At 44.6% G+C, this 19,235-nt stretch overlaps 1 protein-coding gene across 1 annotated transcript; it reads right to left on the bottom strand.

The window, feature by feature from the left end:
• Positions 1–9,569: 9,569 nt before the first annotated feature.
• Positions 9,570–19,215, bottom strand: znf296 (zinc finger protein 296). Its single transcript, XM_069706359.1, has 3 exons — positions 19,010–19,215; positions 16,222–16,587; positions 9,570–12,608 (listed from the first exon to the last, which is right to left on the bottom strand). The coding sequence occupies exons 1-3, from the start codon at positions 19,059–19,061 to the stop codon at positions 10,822–10,824; spliced, it is 2,205 nt and encodes a 734-aa protein (XP_069562460.1). The 5' UTR covers positions 19,062–19,215; the 3' UTR covers positions 9,570–10,821.
• Positions 19,216–19,235: the final 20 nt, after the last annotated feature.

The following is a 19,235-nucleotide window of genomic DNA, read 5'->3' as shown; positions in this document are numbered from 1 at the left end:
TCCAGCAGGACACTTGCTTTGTCCTTTTTAGTTCCTCAGTCTGCTGTAGTTTGTCACGGTCATGAACCAAGAAAATTCAATTAAAAGACTGGTTGTTGTAAAAACTTGGAACCAGGAAAAAAATAACTGATAGTCTCTAAATAACTTCCAGAAGAAAGATGTCAGGGATCTGAAAGTTGCCTGTAAAATCTCTCGACTCTAGCGCCCTCTCTTGGCATAGCTGCTTTGGACCCCAATTCAAAGGAAAAAAGTGATGGTCTCGGAATATCTCCTGAACCGTAAGTGGGAAGGGCACCACATTTTGTGTGTATGCTGCCCTCGGCCCAACTCCCCTGCATGCCAGGTTTGGTGCCCCTAGCTGCTTCCCTTTGTATAGTTTTAGGGTTAGGTAAATTGACCTTTGACCTCCTGGTGGTTTCATTTCCTATAGAATCCTTTTTTTAAATTATTTTTTATGATAACGAGAGCCAGCTTGTTTAGAGAACAACAGAATGTTTAACTTTTAGCAAGCAATTTGTCATTGTGGCGCTTAGAGTAGCGAGTTCGATTTGTCCTTAAGCTTCCATTGGTTCCCTATAAAGCCGACCCAACGGCACCTGATTGGACCTCATTGATCACACCCACTGTCACTGTCATTGGTTCGCTTTCAACTCCACCTCTTTGCTCTCGTTGAATAGGGGCCCCCTACCAAATGGGGGGCGGTGGGGGTTAAGGTCAAAGGTCACCACCCATCAAATTTTGACAGGTGGTACTGCAGTTCTCTTTCTCAAAGTGTTAACAGTGTATTTGAGACTTCATTGTTACTTTATTATTTAATCACTCACCAGAAATGCATTTTATGCAGTGGTACCCTAACCCATCACTTAAGGTAGTTGTGAAACTTTTTTTTCTTCTTAAAATAACAGCTTCAAAAGTATTTTTTATGGTACACAGACCTACAACAGGAAGAATGTAACTTTAAAAAAAATAAATTTTATTACCGCTGTGCACCTCGAATGCCTGTTCTTGCATTGTAACTTGGGTCTCCCGCGAAAAGGAACGTTTTACACGGCTACATCACACCACCAAGCCCGCTCTGTATTCTCAGTACTGACGTCATGATAAAGGTGGAGTGACTGAAGTGAGCAGTGACGGAGGAAGCTAACGAGAGAAAAGTAAGAGTCAGAAGGAGTAAATCTCGGACCGGCCTGCAGTCGTTGGTGAGAGCGTTACGAAATAAAAGGCTGCGGGAAAGACGCTGAGCTGGCCCTCTTTGTTGTTGGACTGGTAGCTGTAATGTATACGGTTTGCCGTGTATTGTGTTATTGAAGCCTACTTGCTTGGCATTTTGTTGTGCTAGCAAAGTTGTTGACTCCAGTTTTTGATCATTAACCAAGTCAGCAACTTTCAGCAGGAGTTTAGCTGTTACGCAGACATTTGGATGCCATGTCAGCAAAACGCCAGATAACATGCTTAGACATCATTACTGGTAACAAATGCTCTCGCCTCGGTTGCTGTTCATCTTTGTAGGCTAAGTTGCCATCCAGGTTTACATCGCATTTTTGTAAGGTTACTTTAGTTGACCAGCTATTCATTGTTTGTTAGCATCCCATTGATTTTTTTAATTTTTTTATTTAATATGAATTTACAGCTCGATCACTGGTTGCATTGAAATTATGATTTTGTGTTATTAGTACCACCCACTGCCACAGAGGCCGCTGTTGCTGCCACTCAGCGAAAGTTACATAGTCTTGCTTTAAATAGACAGCTATCAAAGTTACAATCTGGGTTTTGTGGTGTTTGGCTCCACCTGTGCCAATATGCAAAAACTGCAGCTAGCTGGCAGTTGAAGAGCGAACCTGCTGTGTTCGCCTCGCCCACCCTCTCTGGTGAAACAACCACCGCTGGATGATGGAAAAAGCGTCACTAACGGCGCTGATAATGTAATATAATGTGATGTAATGACACCACCACCAATCCGTTCTGTCCGTATTACTGCAAATGCAAAGGCTTTCATCAGTGGGGCTGGCTTTAATCACCGCTGTGTTACCTCATTTAGAGTTATTTAGCGTATGGCTCTAACAGACATTTATTTAAATGACAAACCTTCATTATTACCTGAAGCACAGAAAAATGTCCACCACAAATCCTTCTCTCTTGCTTCTACTTCATCTTTTATGGCATTTCTAAAGATTTCCTTGGAACAAAATAATCTCACCTCTGTTTGAACAACATTGTCGGGGTTTCAATATATGAGATTGAATATCTTGAGACGTGTTTTGCATGAGACTGGTGTATTAAACTATTCATAAGTGCTTTTTTTCTGTGATACCTTCATGGACCATTGTAAATTGTTTTTGGAAGGGGTGCGTTGGCCTCCTTCTGTGTGGACCACTTGTGAACCATGTTCTAAACTCAAATAATCATAAGTGGACATCCAATTACCGCCACCCTACTCCACCTCTCTCTGCCCTCTTGTGTTGTGTTCTTCAGTGAACTTTAGGTGGATATCCATCTCCAATAAACTGTTGCCCTGCGGTGCTCACTCCAGGCCTCCTCAGGCGTCCCTCTATCATACGCCTGATTAGACTGAAAACGTGAGACTGACCGGCACTAAACAAACAAGAAGAATAGCGACACAGATCCACCTAATGGTCACCATTTAACTCCATTCATGGGCTCTCCATTATGTCTGTTTGGTCTTTGAGGATGGAATTATAGGACGCTTCAGTGACAAAGGTCAGAGGGCCGAGCAGACACTCCCACCTCCATGACCCGCTCTGATCCCACGACCCCGGCACCAGCAGCCACCCCGACCCTCTCACTCTCCCCGCTAGTTAACCGGCTTTGTCCCGGCCCGTTTTCTGCCGCATCACTCACACATCACACCAGGCTGAACGGGTCAGTAGATGGAAAAAGGGAACCTTATTGTCACCCAGTACCACTGAGGGGAGATCAACAGGAGACACCAATTATATATGAAGAATAACAAATAATGGGGATTTCTTTTAGACCTCTCTTTGTGTTTTTCCAATTTGAAAATCCAATTTATGTCTATTTGATGGCGTTTTTACTCTCCCTCGCCTGTTACTAGATTTTATTGTACTAAGTAAGCAGTACTTTCTCTTGCTGTATGAACACATTATGTTACTTTCTTTTGACATTTTGATTGTGCTGTTTGTTTATTTTAAAAGTCTTGCTGGTACTGAGGGAGATGTAGTCTATATAGTTTTAGCTGTCTCTATGTTTAGAGGCAGTCTGATCTATGTTTAAACTCATTTTAAATAAAGTCTCCAAAGAATCACTATATTCTAATTCAAACTTGATAGCATTTGAATTAACTTCTCTGATGTCATATCATATAATATTCTTGGTATGCTATCCTGTTAAAGCCCTTAGTAATGCGACTGTAAGATTATTCCCATCTACATCATTAATCCTCATGATGGAAAGTGTTTAATTTACTTAAGAAGTATCAGGTACTCCTACATTTCGTGCTACTTCATACTTCTACTTCACTACATTTCAGAGGTAAATAATGTTCTGTGTTCAGCCATATGATCGGTACTCACATGTAATATTTTTCAAACTATGTCACTTACAGATTTTTCTCAATAACTAAAAGACAAAGTACGAACAAAATATTTCTGTCTCATTTGTTTAATTGGGTTGTCTTTATCTACTTTTAGGACTTGTGTAAAAATCTGATGGTTTTAGGTCATATTCGTGCAGAAATGTAGAATATTCTGAAGGGTTCACAAACTTTCAAGCACCACTACAAAGTATTTCAAATCAGTTTCCTTACAACAGTAATACAACTGATACTTTATTGTGTATTTCAGTTCAAGTTTCCTGTTTTAATGTGATATTTGTAAATTATTCTTATAAAATGTGTCATAGGGTTATGATAGTTTATTGTTGTTATACGGAAACACCTGCTCCAACTGCTGGCTGTATTTATACTTCTTTAGATGGGAAACAAACATCAGTATTGACAAAGCTCTCAGCTGCTGTTAGTATGTTCTCTGCAAAGTCTACTGAGACAAGATACAGTCTCACTTGACCATTTCAGAGTGAAGTACATCTACCTCTAAGTAACTAATCAATGCTCAGTCATATTGATGCAATGCCACATACAAAGATATGAAAAGACAAAGAAAAACTTTGGACAAAGTATGTGGAATATAAGCGGGCTGACAGTAAAGATTTGTTGCATGTGGAGACTCTGGTTGAGGCGGTTAGGAGCTGTAGTTCACCTGCCCTCGGGCCTGCAGGAAACAAACACATGAAAGCATTTTCACCTGTCACAGGACTGAACTCTCCCTCCTAACCTTACTGTGCATGTTATGAAGGCAGCACCTCTGACTCCAGCACTGTGTGTGTGTGTGTGTGTGTGTGTGTGTGTGTGTGTGTGTGTGTGTGTGTGTGTGTGTGTGTGTGTGTGTGTGTGTGTGTGTGTGTGTGTGTGTGTGTGTGTGTGTTTGGGGGGGGGGTGGGGCAATGTGGTCCATGGTCAAAATCCAGTTTTTCCAGCATATGGATAGACGCCTCTGGGCGGGTTGAGGAGAAAAAAAACTGACTGACCTCAATATGTGCGTGTATGTGTGTGTGTGTGTTTACCTGTGTAACTGCATAACTCTAATGTGAATGCATTTCTGCAAGACAAAGAGTATCAGACGTTTGAAGAACGGTTTATCAGAGAGCGTTTTTGTGTGCAGATGTTTGATAATCTCGTCCATCTTTTTTAGGCTGTTTGTTTGATTGCATTTTTGTTCACACTTATACAACAGTAGAGAAACATTCATCAGTAAACAGTGTAAACATCTACATTTGCCAATACTCAGGTCAGCAATCACTTCAGAAGCCCTGTTCACACAATGACGTATAAAGTCATTAAGCTACATCAAAGTTTATTTTATCGAATTTGATCATATTGTACTGTATTTGTATGGGCATTAAGTCGCATCATATTGCATCATGTTGTATTGTATTACAAAGTATCAGGTAAAAATGTGACGTATCTAATTGCATCACACTATATCACACTGTAGTGTTTCTTATCGCACCACATTATACCATACTGTATATTACCAAATTGTAATATATCATAGTTTTGTCTTGCTGTATTGTATCGTAGGGTATCGTGTAGTTTTGTATCATATTGTATTACATTGTGTCGCACCATAATGAATTGTATTGAAGCTAAAGTATCATTCCATAGTCGTATCATGTTGTATTGTTTTGTATATTATGTTATTATTCATACGGTTTCGTACCGTTACAGTTTGTATTGAAATGTATCATATTTTGTTGTTTTACATCATTTCATTTTGTATCAAAATGTATCGTATCGTATTATTTGGCATCACAGACCTATTGTTATGTATCGAATTGTATCGAAATGTATTGTATTGTTTCGTTTTGTATTGTATCAAAATGGATCGTATCATTTCGTTTAGTTTAATCTCGTTTCCTTTTGTATCATATTGTAATTTATCAAAATGTATTGGAATGCATTGTATTATTTCGTACAGTACCGTTTTGTATCGTATCAAAACGTATCGTATTATATCGTATCGTAATGTATGGCATCGTAGTTATTTTTACCCTCATTATGTAGCTTCAGTTTCTGGCTGTCCTGCAACAACATTTTACACCGTGAAGAAGAGAAATTAGTGAATGTCCTCCTCTTTTGTTTTTAAATAAACCCGCCTCCAGTCTCATCAGTACCACTTGACTGAGAGAAGACTGAAGGGATACTCCTCCCTCAGAGTTCGTCCTCACTGATCAGTGACATTATATAACCCCCTATAAGAATGAGCCCTCCTTGTCTTTCCATGCTCTCATTATCTGAAGGTGTTGAAAAGCAAAAAAGAGAGGATTGACGGATGGCTGCCCGGGACCTGGTCGCCCCTCACCTTGTCCTCCCACACTCTCACTGTTGGGAGGAGGAAGGGGGGTGAGACGAAGCGGTGTAATTCCAGGGTTCGGGTTTCTCTCTGCGGTCATTGCGGGAGGAAGGACAGGCGAGAGAAGGTGGGGATTGTGGGAACTATGCGAGGATAAAGAGCAGAGAGGGAGTCCTGCGGTTTGTCTGACCACTCCCAAATCCATCTTTCTCTTTCTTGTAATCCCCATCTCAGACCGCCGGCTGATGATGTATTCCTGAGCTTCTGCCTCCTCCTCAGCTATTTTGAGGAGGCAGAAGACAACAGGGCAGAGGCTGCAGTATACCATGAGAAATGTAATTAAAACTCACAGTTAATTGGCTTTTTCCATGATAAAGCACAATCTTCTCATACATAAGTGAGAGCCTCTCATGGCCACAGGCCTTCCCTATAGCAAAGCAAACATCATTCCCTTTGTTGTTGAGTTTCAGAGCTAATCATCTTAAATTTAATCTGAGTGTGTGATTGTTCCATTACTGCCAGGAAAAAGCGTTTCATGTCTGCAAAGTGCATGACTACCAATGAAGTTGAGCAATTAGATGGCTCAGTCGACAATTCACTGTTTTAACTGATGCGGGTGAATGCTCTATGTTTGTAATGCTGGGTTTTAATGCAGGTTTGGACTTTCAGGGTCAGCTCTGAAGTGGTTTTCCTCCTGACTGGAGTTTCTCAGTTGCATTTCAGGACTTTTGATTCCTGGACTGTCCTGAGTCACATACTGTTTTCCACATGTATGCTAATTTAAAGGTCTATCACTTCTTTGCAGCTGATATTCAAATATCACCGTTACATGAACTCACTCAACTTTATAAAAACTCCACAGCAAATGAAAAATCACTGTTATACCTGATCTCATTCACAAAAGCAAAACAGTGCTCGATGAAAAGGCCTGTTTTCGTTCCATTCAGATTAATTTAAATGCATCATGAATTAAAATTGGATAATCTGTTTTTTTTTGGCTGTTTTTATTGTTTTAACTGAGTCCACCACTGTCTGTATCTCTAACTGCAATCATTATATCAGAGTCTAAGTCTTTAAAGTTAATCGAGCCTTAATCCCACATTGTTGTGGTAAAAGTTTCATCTATTGTTCACGTGAAAGCCTTGTTTTCACTATCTACCCCTTTCAGTTTCTTGTTCTAATTTTATTGTCTGTGTAAACCGGGCACTCCTACAAAAGAGTGAACTGCTCCAACTGTTGTATAAGTAAAGGATCAAAGAGTAAATTAAAATAATGTATTACTACCACACAAACTTTTTGATGAAGAAAACGAAACTGGCAGTAACATACAACAATATTTGTGTTAGGCCATGACATTAACAATACCATATCATTGAGGATTTTAGTAAGCAGAAGTTTTCTTTATGTACTGGCCACAAGATATTGAGCACATCTCACGCATGGCCTAAAGTGCTTCAGCACTTTTTCTTGAAACTCAAACTGCACAAAAAGTTCATGAAACAGTTTCACTTCACAGTGATCTGATGCTAAAAGCACAACTTTAAATTATGTGAGAATGTTAATATGATACAAATTTCAGAAACTTTCTTCTTGTGTCAATCCATTTTAATACAGAAATAGCTTTTAATGTGTGTGAAACATATTAACTTCCCCAGTGACAGTGCTGGTTGTGTGTGTCTGTCCGGCAGCGACTTCTCCCAGCTTCCACTGTGACAAAAGCTTTTTCTGTTAAGCCGAGACACAACTATTAGATCTCAAAGTCCATGTTACGATCGCCCATGGGCAGTCACTGATCAGACTAGACATTGGCAGACATGATAAAGTCTCCACATTGTGATTGGCTGGTTTGGGTACCGACACTGACCTGCGCAGGGTTTGACAGCAGCTCAGGTAGGTGTGGACTGCAGGAAGACAAAGGGCACTCAGGGACCGGGAAAAGATATCCACTTGCTGTAGGGGCTAGTATGCTGTGTTCTGCTCTGTATCACCTTACCTTACATAATTGGTTCCATACGAGCACCAAATGGCGCTGGCTGTGGCGCCTAACAGACAGTCAGAGCGGAGAGACGGGACGATGTTATCCGTCACCTGGACTGTCCTCCCTCCTTGTTTTCTGCTGTCTCTGTGGAGAGAAACGGACAAACTGACTCATCTGGATCCGAGGGGCTTCTGTCTTCACTTCCTCCTTATTCTCAACAACACAATGGTAATTGGTAGAAGTGGGCGTGTGTGCATCTGGTGCAACAACCCCCCCCCCACACACACACACACACACACACACACACACACACACACACACACACACACACACATCTAACCCCGCTCCTCCTCTTCATCTACCCAGCCCCCACCCTGTTGAAAGCTCATTAAAAGGCCTGCTGTTAATGAGCTAGAGGGATCATAGAACTTAATTTTCATTAGGGGGGGGGTGTGGGGGTTAAGGCCAGAGATGCTGGAGCAGAGGTTTTTATGCCCTTAAAATGGAGTCAGCAATTATCCCAACCCCTTGACACTACCCACCCACCCAACTCTTCCTCCTAACATGCCCACAAACAATAACCAAACTGCACCCCAATTTTGTATCCTGAGAAATCCTGGTCACCCATGTCTCATCACAGCACCCATCTCACAATCTGTGACTGACACCAACTCAAATAAATCTACACACACACACGCACGCACACACACACACACACACACACACACACACACACACACACACACACACACACACACACACACACACACACAGTAGAGTTCACGCTCTCACCCCCCCCCCCCCAGTAGAATTACATTACAGTGTTTCTAGACAAAGCCAGTAACATCACAGGGATGTAAACAAGGAGTGAGGGTCCCCAATCCAAACACTCACATTAAAAATTAATAACTCAGCGCTGACTGTAGTCCTCAGAGAAACGACCCTCACTGTGACTAAGACAGCATCCTGGTGAGAAAAGACACTTAAAAATAGTTTCAAAAGCTTTGTTGTGAGTCCCAGAATAAGAAAAAAAAACAAAAAAACATCCGGTGCGAAGCAAAAACATCCAACAATATAAAACATTTGACCTCAATTCTTTATTGAGACTCCTTTTGACAAGGTCAGTTACAAAATGGTGTCAAGTTTACAAAGACAGCAGAGCGCCATAGCTTCACAATAGCCAGTGTTCAGCGTAAAAGGAAACAATCAGCAATGCTTGGAAAAATGGAGAGCGTGTAACAGAGGCAGGCAGACCATACAACAACAATAATAATAATACGGAGAGCAACGGCAAGAATGGCAATCTATGTACAAAATATTATCCCTGAACAGCAACACTGCACTCATTCAAAATCACTTTCAAACCACACGCACAAACTTGTTTTGACCTGAATGCAGCACACATCAGATAACAGTAACACAAACTCATCACAGTAGTCACGAAATTGATGACAGCGATCTACTGGAAGACTCTGACCTGTTTAATTTCTCCAATGACCAGCACGATGACCCGTCAGAAGCACGATGCTGCGATAATGACCAGTTCAGTCAAGCTTAGGACACACGATCACAGGACAGAGGGTTCAAGTAGAAGTGTCACCTGAGGAGTTTTTTCAGAATTTTATGTACGGGTACTTACACACACACACACACACACACACACACACACACACACACACACACACACACACACACACACACACACACACACACACACACACACACACACACACACACACACACACACACACACACACACACACACACACACACGGTGGAAGTTCCACCAATCAACTAACTCCTCCCGCCCCTCTTGACCCTGTAGTTCAGCAGTGAAAAAAACGTTTTCATTTGCACAACCACCAACATGCAGTGTCCATAAATTAGGAAGAATTCAAACACAGCCAACAACAACAAAAAAAAGTCTAACGAAATTGCTGCAAAACATGCAAGAGCTTCAAGCAGTCCGCCACTTTACAAATGTAAACAATGAAAGAGCGAAATTACCATCACAATAATAAGTACAAATAGAGAGAAATAATACACACCCGTTTCACATGTAAAATTACAGTTTTTTTTTATGCATAGAAACTAATCATGGAAAACATCAGTAGATGAGATTTTAAAGTCTCCTTATTCACATTTATAAATTTAGGAAAAAAAAAAAAAGAAAACAGAACAGAAAATTATCCACACATACTGTCACTAAGTCCGGAGCACAACCTTGCGAGGCCCCGAGGGCCTTGTAAACATTACGTTAAGTGACAAGTGTTGTGACAACCAAGCGCCTTTAAAAAGAGGAGTCTGAGAAACTGCAGGCAGACAGTGTTTGGATTCATTTCATCCCTGTGTCTGTTCAAACATCTTTAGTCTTTAAAAGGCCTTCTCAAAAGAAAACCAGCAACAGCTAGGTAGCACATTATCAACTCTACATTTGTTGGTGATGAAAATATATTAACATCGTTCTATTGCTAGGCATTTTTAGTCTATATAATCTGTTCTCTGCATAATCTTGACAGTTAAGATTTGTCTCCACCTGTCCAGTGGGTCACCAGAGACATAAATCAAACGTCTTTTGCATCCTGCACTGCAGCGAGGTGATCAGCTTCCTGTGTCGGCGTGGACTGTGGCGGTTCACTTCCTGTTCAAGAGCTTTGGTAATCTCCCCGTTGAATGTCATGGCCTTGTTTTTCTCTGTGGTCTAAAGAACTGTAGGCACTTCAATCAGCAGCTTTGCATACAATCGTGAACATGGTGGCTGCTGTGTGCCTCAGAGCTGGCGGGGAGAGCGGGACTGCCTGCTGCTTTCTACAGCGCTGCAGCTTCTTCTTTAAAATAGACTCCAGTTTAACTCGACTGTCAGTTCAGTGGTGGGATGAGTTATTTTCATTTGAATGGGTGAGTTCAATCCTATACAGTGCTATTTTACTGTCAATGAGTGAATGAGAATGGCTCTCAGGGTGCAGAAGTCAAAGCTACGCTCGCCTCTGCACTGCTCTCCGTTGAGAGATCGCCCACTATGACGGGACTCCCTCTGTTCTCCACATACTCTGCTCGGCTCTGCCCCTCCTCCACCTCCATGCTTCTCACCAGATCACTTTGCATTTTGCTCTCCATTTCTACCCGATCCAAACTGGCCTCATCCTCCTCCATTTTCACCACCACTGCTTCTCCATCAGCTTTTATAGCAGCTAAAGTGTCCGCAGCGCTGGCCTGTGCGTACGCGCCTACGCTGGCGTGACTCAGGCCGTGAACTTTCTTCAGATGTTTCTCCAGCGTGGCGTAGACAGTGAAGGGCACCGCGCACAGCTGGCACATGAAGGAGGCCTTCGCCCCCTGGGCACCGTGGGTCTTCATGTGGCGCGTTAACTTTGAACTCTGTGCGCAGGCATAATTGCAGAGGCCGCAGCGGTAGGGCCGCTCACCTGTGTGGCTGCGGCGGTGCACAGTCAGGTTGCTGCTGTTTCTGAAATGTTTACCACAGTACTCGCATGCCTCGTCTTTCTTCTTCTTACCGGCAGAACCAGCAGAGGAGCTGTTATTGTTTCCTCCAGTGTGAGCAACTCCTTCTCCACTCCGGCGGTCATTGTCCCTCTGCCACTCCTGCAGAGCCTCGCTGACTTTGGCTGAACTCCAGTCCTTCTCCCTCTCAATGATCTCTCGTCTTTCGTTCTCCCACTCTCCAACTCCTCGCACCTTGTCGCTCATCTCCGGACGTTTGGGGGTGCAGTTGCCACTAGCGATGCCGCTCTCACCGCTCCCTCCCGTGTCTCCGCTCTCCAGTGAGCCTTCAGAGGGGCTGGCACAGGGTGAGGTGTGCTGGGGCTCTCCCTGCCCCTCTGCCTCCTCCTCTCCACCCTCTCTCTGGCGCTGGTACAGCCGCAGCAGCTCCCTGTCTGGCGGTCTAACCTGGGAGGTCAGCAGCATTAGGCCTGAAGCTATGGAGGGGTGTTTGGGGAGGGACAGGTCCAGCTCACAGGCGCCCTGCGCTCTCACGTCTGTACCGACCATTCCCTTTCCCATGATTCCTGCTGGCTGCATCTGAAACCTCCCTCTCATCCCCTGTCTCCCTATATCCTCCTCCATCATGACCATTTCCACCGACTCGTATACATTTCCTCCTCCTCCAGCCTCCCGGTGATGGCTCCTTATGTGCCGAGCCAGCTGACCGCTCTGGGCGAAGGCCTGCCCGCACACTCCGCAGTGATAGGGCCTCGCGCAGGCGTGAGTCCGGCGATGGGCGGACAGGGCACGCAGGGACCGGAAGTTCTGGTCACACAGCTCGCAGTGGAAGTCTGCCCGGTGGGCGCCAGTCTGAGGAAAGGGAGAAGCTGCCGGTGGAGACGAGGATGGAGACAACGCCAGGCCTCCGATGGAGCTGCCAGTGGTTGTATTATTCCCCTCGGCGAGCTCCTTGAGTCGCACTGAAAAGTTCAGAGCCTGCTGGATGCTGGTGGAGGTGGCGCCAGTCTGACGGGAACGAGCGAGGCGCAGGGTGGAGGGTTGGAAGGCCGAGGCGAGAGCTTGGCTCAGGTGGCGTGGGTCCAGAGTGGCTGTAGCAGGTTTGTGCTCTTTACGGCCTCCTCCTCCTCCTCCTCCTCCTTCCATGTCTGTGTCATCCTCCTCGTCCTCCTGGTAGATGCTGAAGCAGTGTGTGTGCTGAGCGTGCTGTAAGAGCGCCCATGCAGATGGAAACATGCTCTCGCACTGCTGGCAGGTGAATGAAGAGGGCTCCTCCAGCACTGGAGACAAAGATGGACAAAACAGAGTTGGAGGTTTTGATTAATGGATGTTAGTAAAGAATACAGCAATATAATGTCATGCTCTTTTGAAACTTCCACCCGGAGATAAATTCTTTGCGCATTCTTAATGCTCAACAATAGAAAGAAGCTGGAAACAAAACAGAGCAAGGTGTCATTCTCCACCTGGGGAAAGGAAGTCCAATATTCTCTCATTTAAGCTCTGTTTTGGTCACCACCATCGCCTGTAGGAAATATGTGGCTCTCTAGTTGCTACATTGTGCACTAACTTTGTCTGTCTGCAGTTTGGTGGTGGGCACGTGGAACTTTTGCTGCAACTCTGTGAGCACAGTGGGAATGAAAATCAAAACGATGAGTTCAAAGTCTCAATAGAGCTAAATAGAACTGAAGATATGAGTGATTATCATGTGTTGTTTTATCATTGAAAGCGACCCCTTTCACAAGTTGTCAGATGATCCTTTATTAATATGAAAACATTAATGATAGCAGTGTTTAAGTCGTAGGCGCTGATACATAATAAAAGACAAATGCATCGGTGCAGAGAGACTGCCATGGTCTCGAATGTCAGACAAAGGGCCAAGTGATGAGGAGGAACGGTTCAAACGAGGACAAAGAGCCAAACAAGGGAAAGGTGTGTGCAAAAGTAAGACCCAAAGCAGAAGAGAGAAGTGCGGAAGCTGAAAGGCCGACAGAGGCAAGTCGGGGCGCAAAGTACATCTGGAAATATTTTTATATGTGGATAGCTTTGTCTCCTAACCGAGAGCCACTCTCCAATTAAGCTGCAAATTGCTAATTAGCAGAACGTAGAAAACGAACGCTTTATGCAAATCAGGCACTGACTCAGCCTGCTTGACAAATGAGGCCTTTCTGCATAAATCAAAATTGGAGAGAAGATCCCCAAATTGAGAGGAAAACATTTTTTTTTTTCCCCCACTTTTTTTCAGTTTTGGAGAGGTTCAAAGCCGACTCTGATATAAGCCTCTTTCATGTTTCCTCAAGTCAAATCCTTCTGTATTTTACTGGAGGGGGGAGGAGAGTGAAGATGAAAAAGAGAGCAACTGTTTCTTTCTCTTCTTCCCCTCGCCCGCCCTCCCTCTGTCTGGAGACGATGGTGTTCATGTCCTTTAACCTAGCCTGAGGAGAAACCCAGGAGAAGTTCAGATACTTCTTTTAAAAATAGGGTGAAGAGTGAGAGCTGTAAAAAAAAAAAAAAAGAGGAGAGCGATAGGTAGGTCAGGGCTCAAGAGATAAAAAGAAAATGAGATAAAAAGATTATAATGTAGTACGGGGGGCCAAGAGACACCACGAAAATATGTCACCCCTTTGGATGGTACTTGAGACCCATCCTCCAACCCCGTACCCCTCACCCCCACTGCCCCCCAAAACCCTCCAAATCTTTCCCTGAGGTGAGGGGGGGGGGGGGGGGTGTGCTTTTGTCTCGGGGTCCTGGAGTGAAACACAATACCCAGCCGGTTTCTCTTTCCTTCACTCGCTCCCCGCTCACTCCTTGCTTTTTTTTTTTTTTTTTTTTTTTTTTGTAAGGATTCCCATTTGGCCCGGGGTAGCACTTGAATATTAAGCAGAAGCAATAACTACTAATTAAAAATGCAGATTGGCTGGGAGCACTAACGAGCAGCAGGCAGAATCTCTTTTCCCTTGGGAGGCAGAGGGAGGAGAAAAGAGAGGAAGAAGGGGGGGTGGCGAGAAATTGAAAGAGGGCAAAGCGAAAGTGTGTTGAAGATGGGGGGGGGGGGGGACGTCGGAGATGAGGAAAAAAAACAAAACAAACAAGGAGAATAAATAAAAAGGAATGAGACAGATGCACACAGCTCTTCAGTAATCCATGCCGCTCTACCCCCATTCCTCCTCCGTCCTCGACACGTCTCTCTTGAATACTGAAAATAGATGGAGGACCTGTGTGTTGTGGGATAACTGCTCTTTCACTTTCAGTCATCTCCGACGCTTCAGATGCTCAGTTTCTCTCCCACAAAACAGCTCAGCTCAAGTACAACACAAGGCAGCAGGGTGTCCAATTAAATATATACTTTCCCTGATTTGACATCCAAGAACTCAAAACTTTGTCTCGACTGAGAAGGTAAAAACTAAAACTGGGGGGAAAATGTACTTTTATGAACTCCAACCAAATGCAACCTACATTCCTGAATAAAAATTTAATCCAAACTTAACTACTTTTGCATTATTCACGAGCTGTCATGCTCTTTCCCCCTCCTCGCCATGTGCACGTGTTAGGTTTGTTGTATAATCCTGCGGGCACCAAATTACTAAACTGGTGTGTTCTCTGGCTGCGAAAGAGAACCAGAGCGAGAGATGAAAAACAGAGTGAAATAGAAAAACGAGAGAGGTTGTGGACAAACGGAAACGGAGCGTGCACCCGTCCCTTGAGTGTTACACAAAGGAAGGAACTGCTAACGTGTGCGTGCATGACAGGGAGTTTCAAAATGTGCTCAGGGGCACTCATACCTACTACGAGCGCATGTCGCAAGAGGCTCCGTCCATTTGCAATCCTTTACAACATCTTTCAGACTCACAACAATTTCTTCACTTTTGTGATTCAGCGTGACCTTCACGTCTGACCTTTGCAGGGAAGACACAACAAACTCGCACACATTTTCTTCAGGTGGACATGAAATTTCTTTAAAAGGATTTCAATGAAAATTCATGATTTTCTGATTGAGCTTTGATGGGCTTGACCCCCACACCGTGACATATTATATTTGGCATCGCAGTGTCCGCGTACATTTTTACTCATCCCCTCTAAAAAAAAAAAAAAAAAAATTGAACAGCAACTGGAAAGGCGTGAAGAAATAGACCTTTAGGAAAATCAGTGCTGATATTTTATACAGTTAAGGCAGAAAAAGAAGAGGGGATGGGTTAGGACACAGAAAATATGAAGACGAGGGGAAGAAGAGGAAGCGGTGGATGAATAAGATGAAGAAAAAGCAGGAGGATGGAGGCGATTCCCAGGAGCTCAGGTGGCTCGGCCCGGGGCAGAACAGTGGGAGATAGCAGAGGAGCGGCACATGATGCAATGTCCTCCATTACGGTGTCATGACAGTGAGGAGAGCTACACAATCTTTCTCACATCCCCTCCTCTGACCGTTTCACACTGCAGCGCACGACTACAACCATCAGTCCCCTTTACAAAGTAAACGGACCGGCCGCGTCAACACTGAAACCTGCTCCCGTCTTGGGTTACAGGGGACGTGGTTTCAGTCTCTGTTGTCCAGGACGCAGTGGATGAGCAACATGTTTACCTGGCCATTCCACCTCAGAGACTGACAGTCAGGGAGATATGAGGGAGCTCAGGTGCTCAGTGTGGAGCCCTCAGGGAGCCTCGGTGCCCTCCGAATGTTCCTGACGCCTATCCTTTCCACACAATTAGCCCGTGCATCACTAACTCACGCAGGTCTGCTAATGGCAACGGCTAGTTAATGAGCTGGACTCGGGAGGGAGGAGGAACAGTTGTTAAATGAAGAGGAGGGCGGTTGGAAAAACAAAAAAAAAACAAAAAAAACAGAGTCAATAATTAGCAACCTGCCCTCTTCTTCTGTTTCTGCGTCTTCCAGGCACTCACCTGCTCTGCTGGGCTCCGCCTTCACTCTCACGCCGGGCTCCTCCCCCCAGACTCGGTCCCTGGCCGCCCCTCTCCGCAGCTCGATGAAGCCTGGCCCCAGCTCAGCGCTGCTGACCTGCTGCCGTGCTCTGCTGGCAGGTGAGGGAGGCGTGGCGTTGGCGTTCGGGGCCGGGTTACGGGAGCCGCAGCCGCCCTGTTTGTGCTGGATGAACGCCAGGATGTGGGCGAGGGGGAAGGCCTGGCTGCACTGGCCACAAGTTAGGAGGTCACTGCCCTCGTCAGGGGCTCGGACCTGTGGAGGAGGAGGAGGAGGAGGAGGAGGGTGGTCCCCTGATGAGCTGTGGCCATCCGGCACAACAGTGGCATCTGAGGAAGAGGAGGCGAGAGAGAGAGTTCACATACTACCAGAGGAAAACTTCTTTTTTTTTTTTTTTTTACTAGAAGTACAACGTCCAGGATGGAGTCAGTTAACACAGACAGTGCAGATTCAGTGTCGAAAAACTAAAGAAGACTGTTTATAAAAGGTGCACAAATGACTTGATTACATGCTTAACCGATTGACAGAAAATTCATCATTTAAGTAAAATTTCAAGCAGATTTCAGCTTCTCAAAAGTGAATGTTATCATGTTTTATTTGAGAATAAAATGATTTGGCATTTTTCACACTGCATGACATTTTATAGACCAAATGAGTAATTAGGAAAACAATCTGTGATAATCAATGATAATAAAAAATCAGCTTCAGTCACAGTCCAGTTTTTTTTTTTTTTTTTTTTTTAATAAAGAGGCCTACCTCCTAATAGTATTCCTATTTTATGTAGTATTTTTCATGCCCCTCTTACTGCAGTCAAAGTGTCCCAAGTCCTCTTTTTCGGGTTAACAGTGTCTGTAAAAATAGTGCAGATGTTTCTCTGTAGCACGTTTGAACTCAGAGACAGATATAAGGTTGTCTCCCCGAAAAGCAGATGAATGTATGGACATTATCAGGGAGTGCTGGGTCACACCTAATTCAGGTTTCTGAATATAAGTTTATTGCATGCTCTAACAAATTATTGACAAAGTGCTGTTGACCTCATTGGAACAACAAACAAGCATGGTGATTGAAAGTGCTAGTTTCAGTTGTAAGCGCAAAAGCAATGAGGCCAATCTGCTCAGCCAACACTGACCACTTCCCTTAAGCAACCCAGAAACATTTCTGCTCTCTCTGGCAGGGGCTGCTGGGTAGAGAGAGAGAGAGAGAGAGAGAGAGAGAGAGAGAGAGAGAGAGGAGCCCAACTGTCCATCTTAGCACAAACTTCAACCTTCTGTTGATGAGTCAAAGTCAATTTACTGAATTAAAAGTGTAAAATCAAGACCGAGAGTTTCACCTTTCACTCACAATGAAAATCTGCCCTGCCATTCACATGCAGCCGGAGTTTCTCAACAGGAAGTGGATTGCAATAAAAGTGGAAAAAAAGAAAAAGAAAAAAGTGACTGAAGGTGTTTGAGATAAGAGCAGCCCTGTGTTTCTGTGTTCACCGGTGTGTGCAGGGCAGCTCATCTGATTAACAACATAGCAAATCTTATGTGGTTTGCAGTTTGCAGGCAGGGACCTACACACAACTTAAACTAAACCTCCGGAGAGCCTGTGTAAACACTGGCTATTTCTTCAGACAGTCTCAGACCAGGTAGGTCTCTTTGGAGAGGAGGAGGAGGAAGAAGGGGGGGGATCAGAAGTCTATTGCTCAACCCGATCACGGGGCACACCTTGATGCCTGGACTGAATCCACCTGCCCAGGCTGGACCGGCTCGCATACAGGACAGGTACAGACAGTACAGTCTGAAGTCAGATCTCACCAGTTGTTAGTCAAAAATGTCACCTTTCCTGTTTCATAGCTGAGCTGTTTGTGCAGACTTGCAAGGCGCGGTTAGACACACACGCACGCGCGCTCGCGCGCACACACACACACACACACATACACACACGCGCGGTTGAGTCAGGGCATGTGGTCACACCAGACATGCACCACTGGTCTCCAGTGCAGAACTGTAAAAAAACAAAAACAAATGGGGCTTAAGTTTCTGTCTTTATTCACTCACATGTCTTTGTGAGCCGCATCTTTAATCCGAACAGGATCAATTGAGATTGAATGGAAATCTAGTCAACATTTTTATTTTGCGGGTATTATTTAATTGGCCGATAAGCCTATTAAAAACCGCTGGCGTGATGTGAAGCAGGACGCAGCCAGCGCCTTGGCTTTAAAGTGATGAACAGGAAGGGAAAAAAAGTGCGACAGAGACCGAGCGAGAAACTTGATCATCGCCTAACCTGGAAATATTAATAATCGTGTTCGGACCTGTAGCCTCTGAACACAGCGTGCCAATAAACCGGTCCTTCCTCTGTGGAAACTGCTGCATCTACAATACACAGCAGGACAAACACAGCACGAACGTTACGAGCGCTTATTTAAATATTTGCGTGTGAAATCTGACTACAGGATTAAACATCTAAATTGGCCCGATTGAGGTCAGCGCGAACACGGAGACACTTTGAAACCTTTTGAGGACTCACTTTCGTGGTGGGAAATTTAAAAAAAAAAAAGAAAGAATAACGCTCCAATCAATTCATCTGAAAACCGGTGCTGACGCACATCCAAACCACGCGCCCAAACTGTCAATAAAACAGAACCAGGACCTGAATGCGTTTTAAGTTTCACGTCAACACATCACATCCGTCCGCCACCAGTTTCACGGCTCCCACACACACACACACACACACACACACCGCTGCTCTCCCCTCCGTCTTTACCTTGAATCGCACTCAGGTGCCGCGGTTTGCTTCCAAGTTTGCGCCTGGACATCGCGTCGAGCGTTTGGCACCGTTCTGGGACCCAACCAGCGAACCCAAACCAAACCGGACCCCGTCCAGGCTGCTGCTTCTCCAATAAGTTGACCGAAACCCTGGCGACGGAGATGGACGGATAACGCTGTCTGGCCTCTGCCTGGACTCGCGCTGAGCTGTGAAGGCTGCGTTC

Source organism: Brachyistius frenatus, unplaced genomic scaffold (assembly GCF_029030835.1).
Source record: "Brachyistius frenatus isolate BFR_SWC_R1_liver_20210118 unplaced genomic scaffold, ASM2903083v1 Contig_62, whole genome shotgun sequence".
NCBI lineage: Eukaryota > Metazoa > Chordata > Actinopteri > Embiotocidae > Brachyistius > Brachyistius frenatus.
This window is presented reverse-complemented; position numbering and strand designations above follow the sequence as displayed.

Bases quoted from the DNA above. Each gene is read 5' to 3' on its own strand.
- znf296 (XM_069706359.1), bottom strand. From the start codon at position 19,061: ATGTCCAGGCGCAAACTTGGAAGCAAACCGCGGCACCTGAGTGCGATT. The intron at 16,588-19,009 runs GTAAAGACGGAG...CCTCTTCCTCAG, and splicing joins GCACCTGAGTGCGATTCAAG to ATGCCACTGTTGTGCCGGAT. The intron at 12,609-16,221 runs GTGAGTGCCTGG...CTTTGTCTCCAG, and splicing joins GGCGGAGCCCAGCAGAGCAG to TGCTGGAGGAGCCCTCTTCA.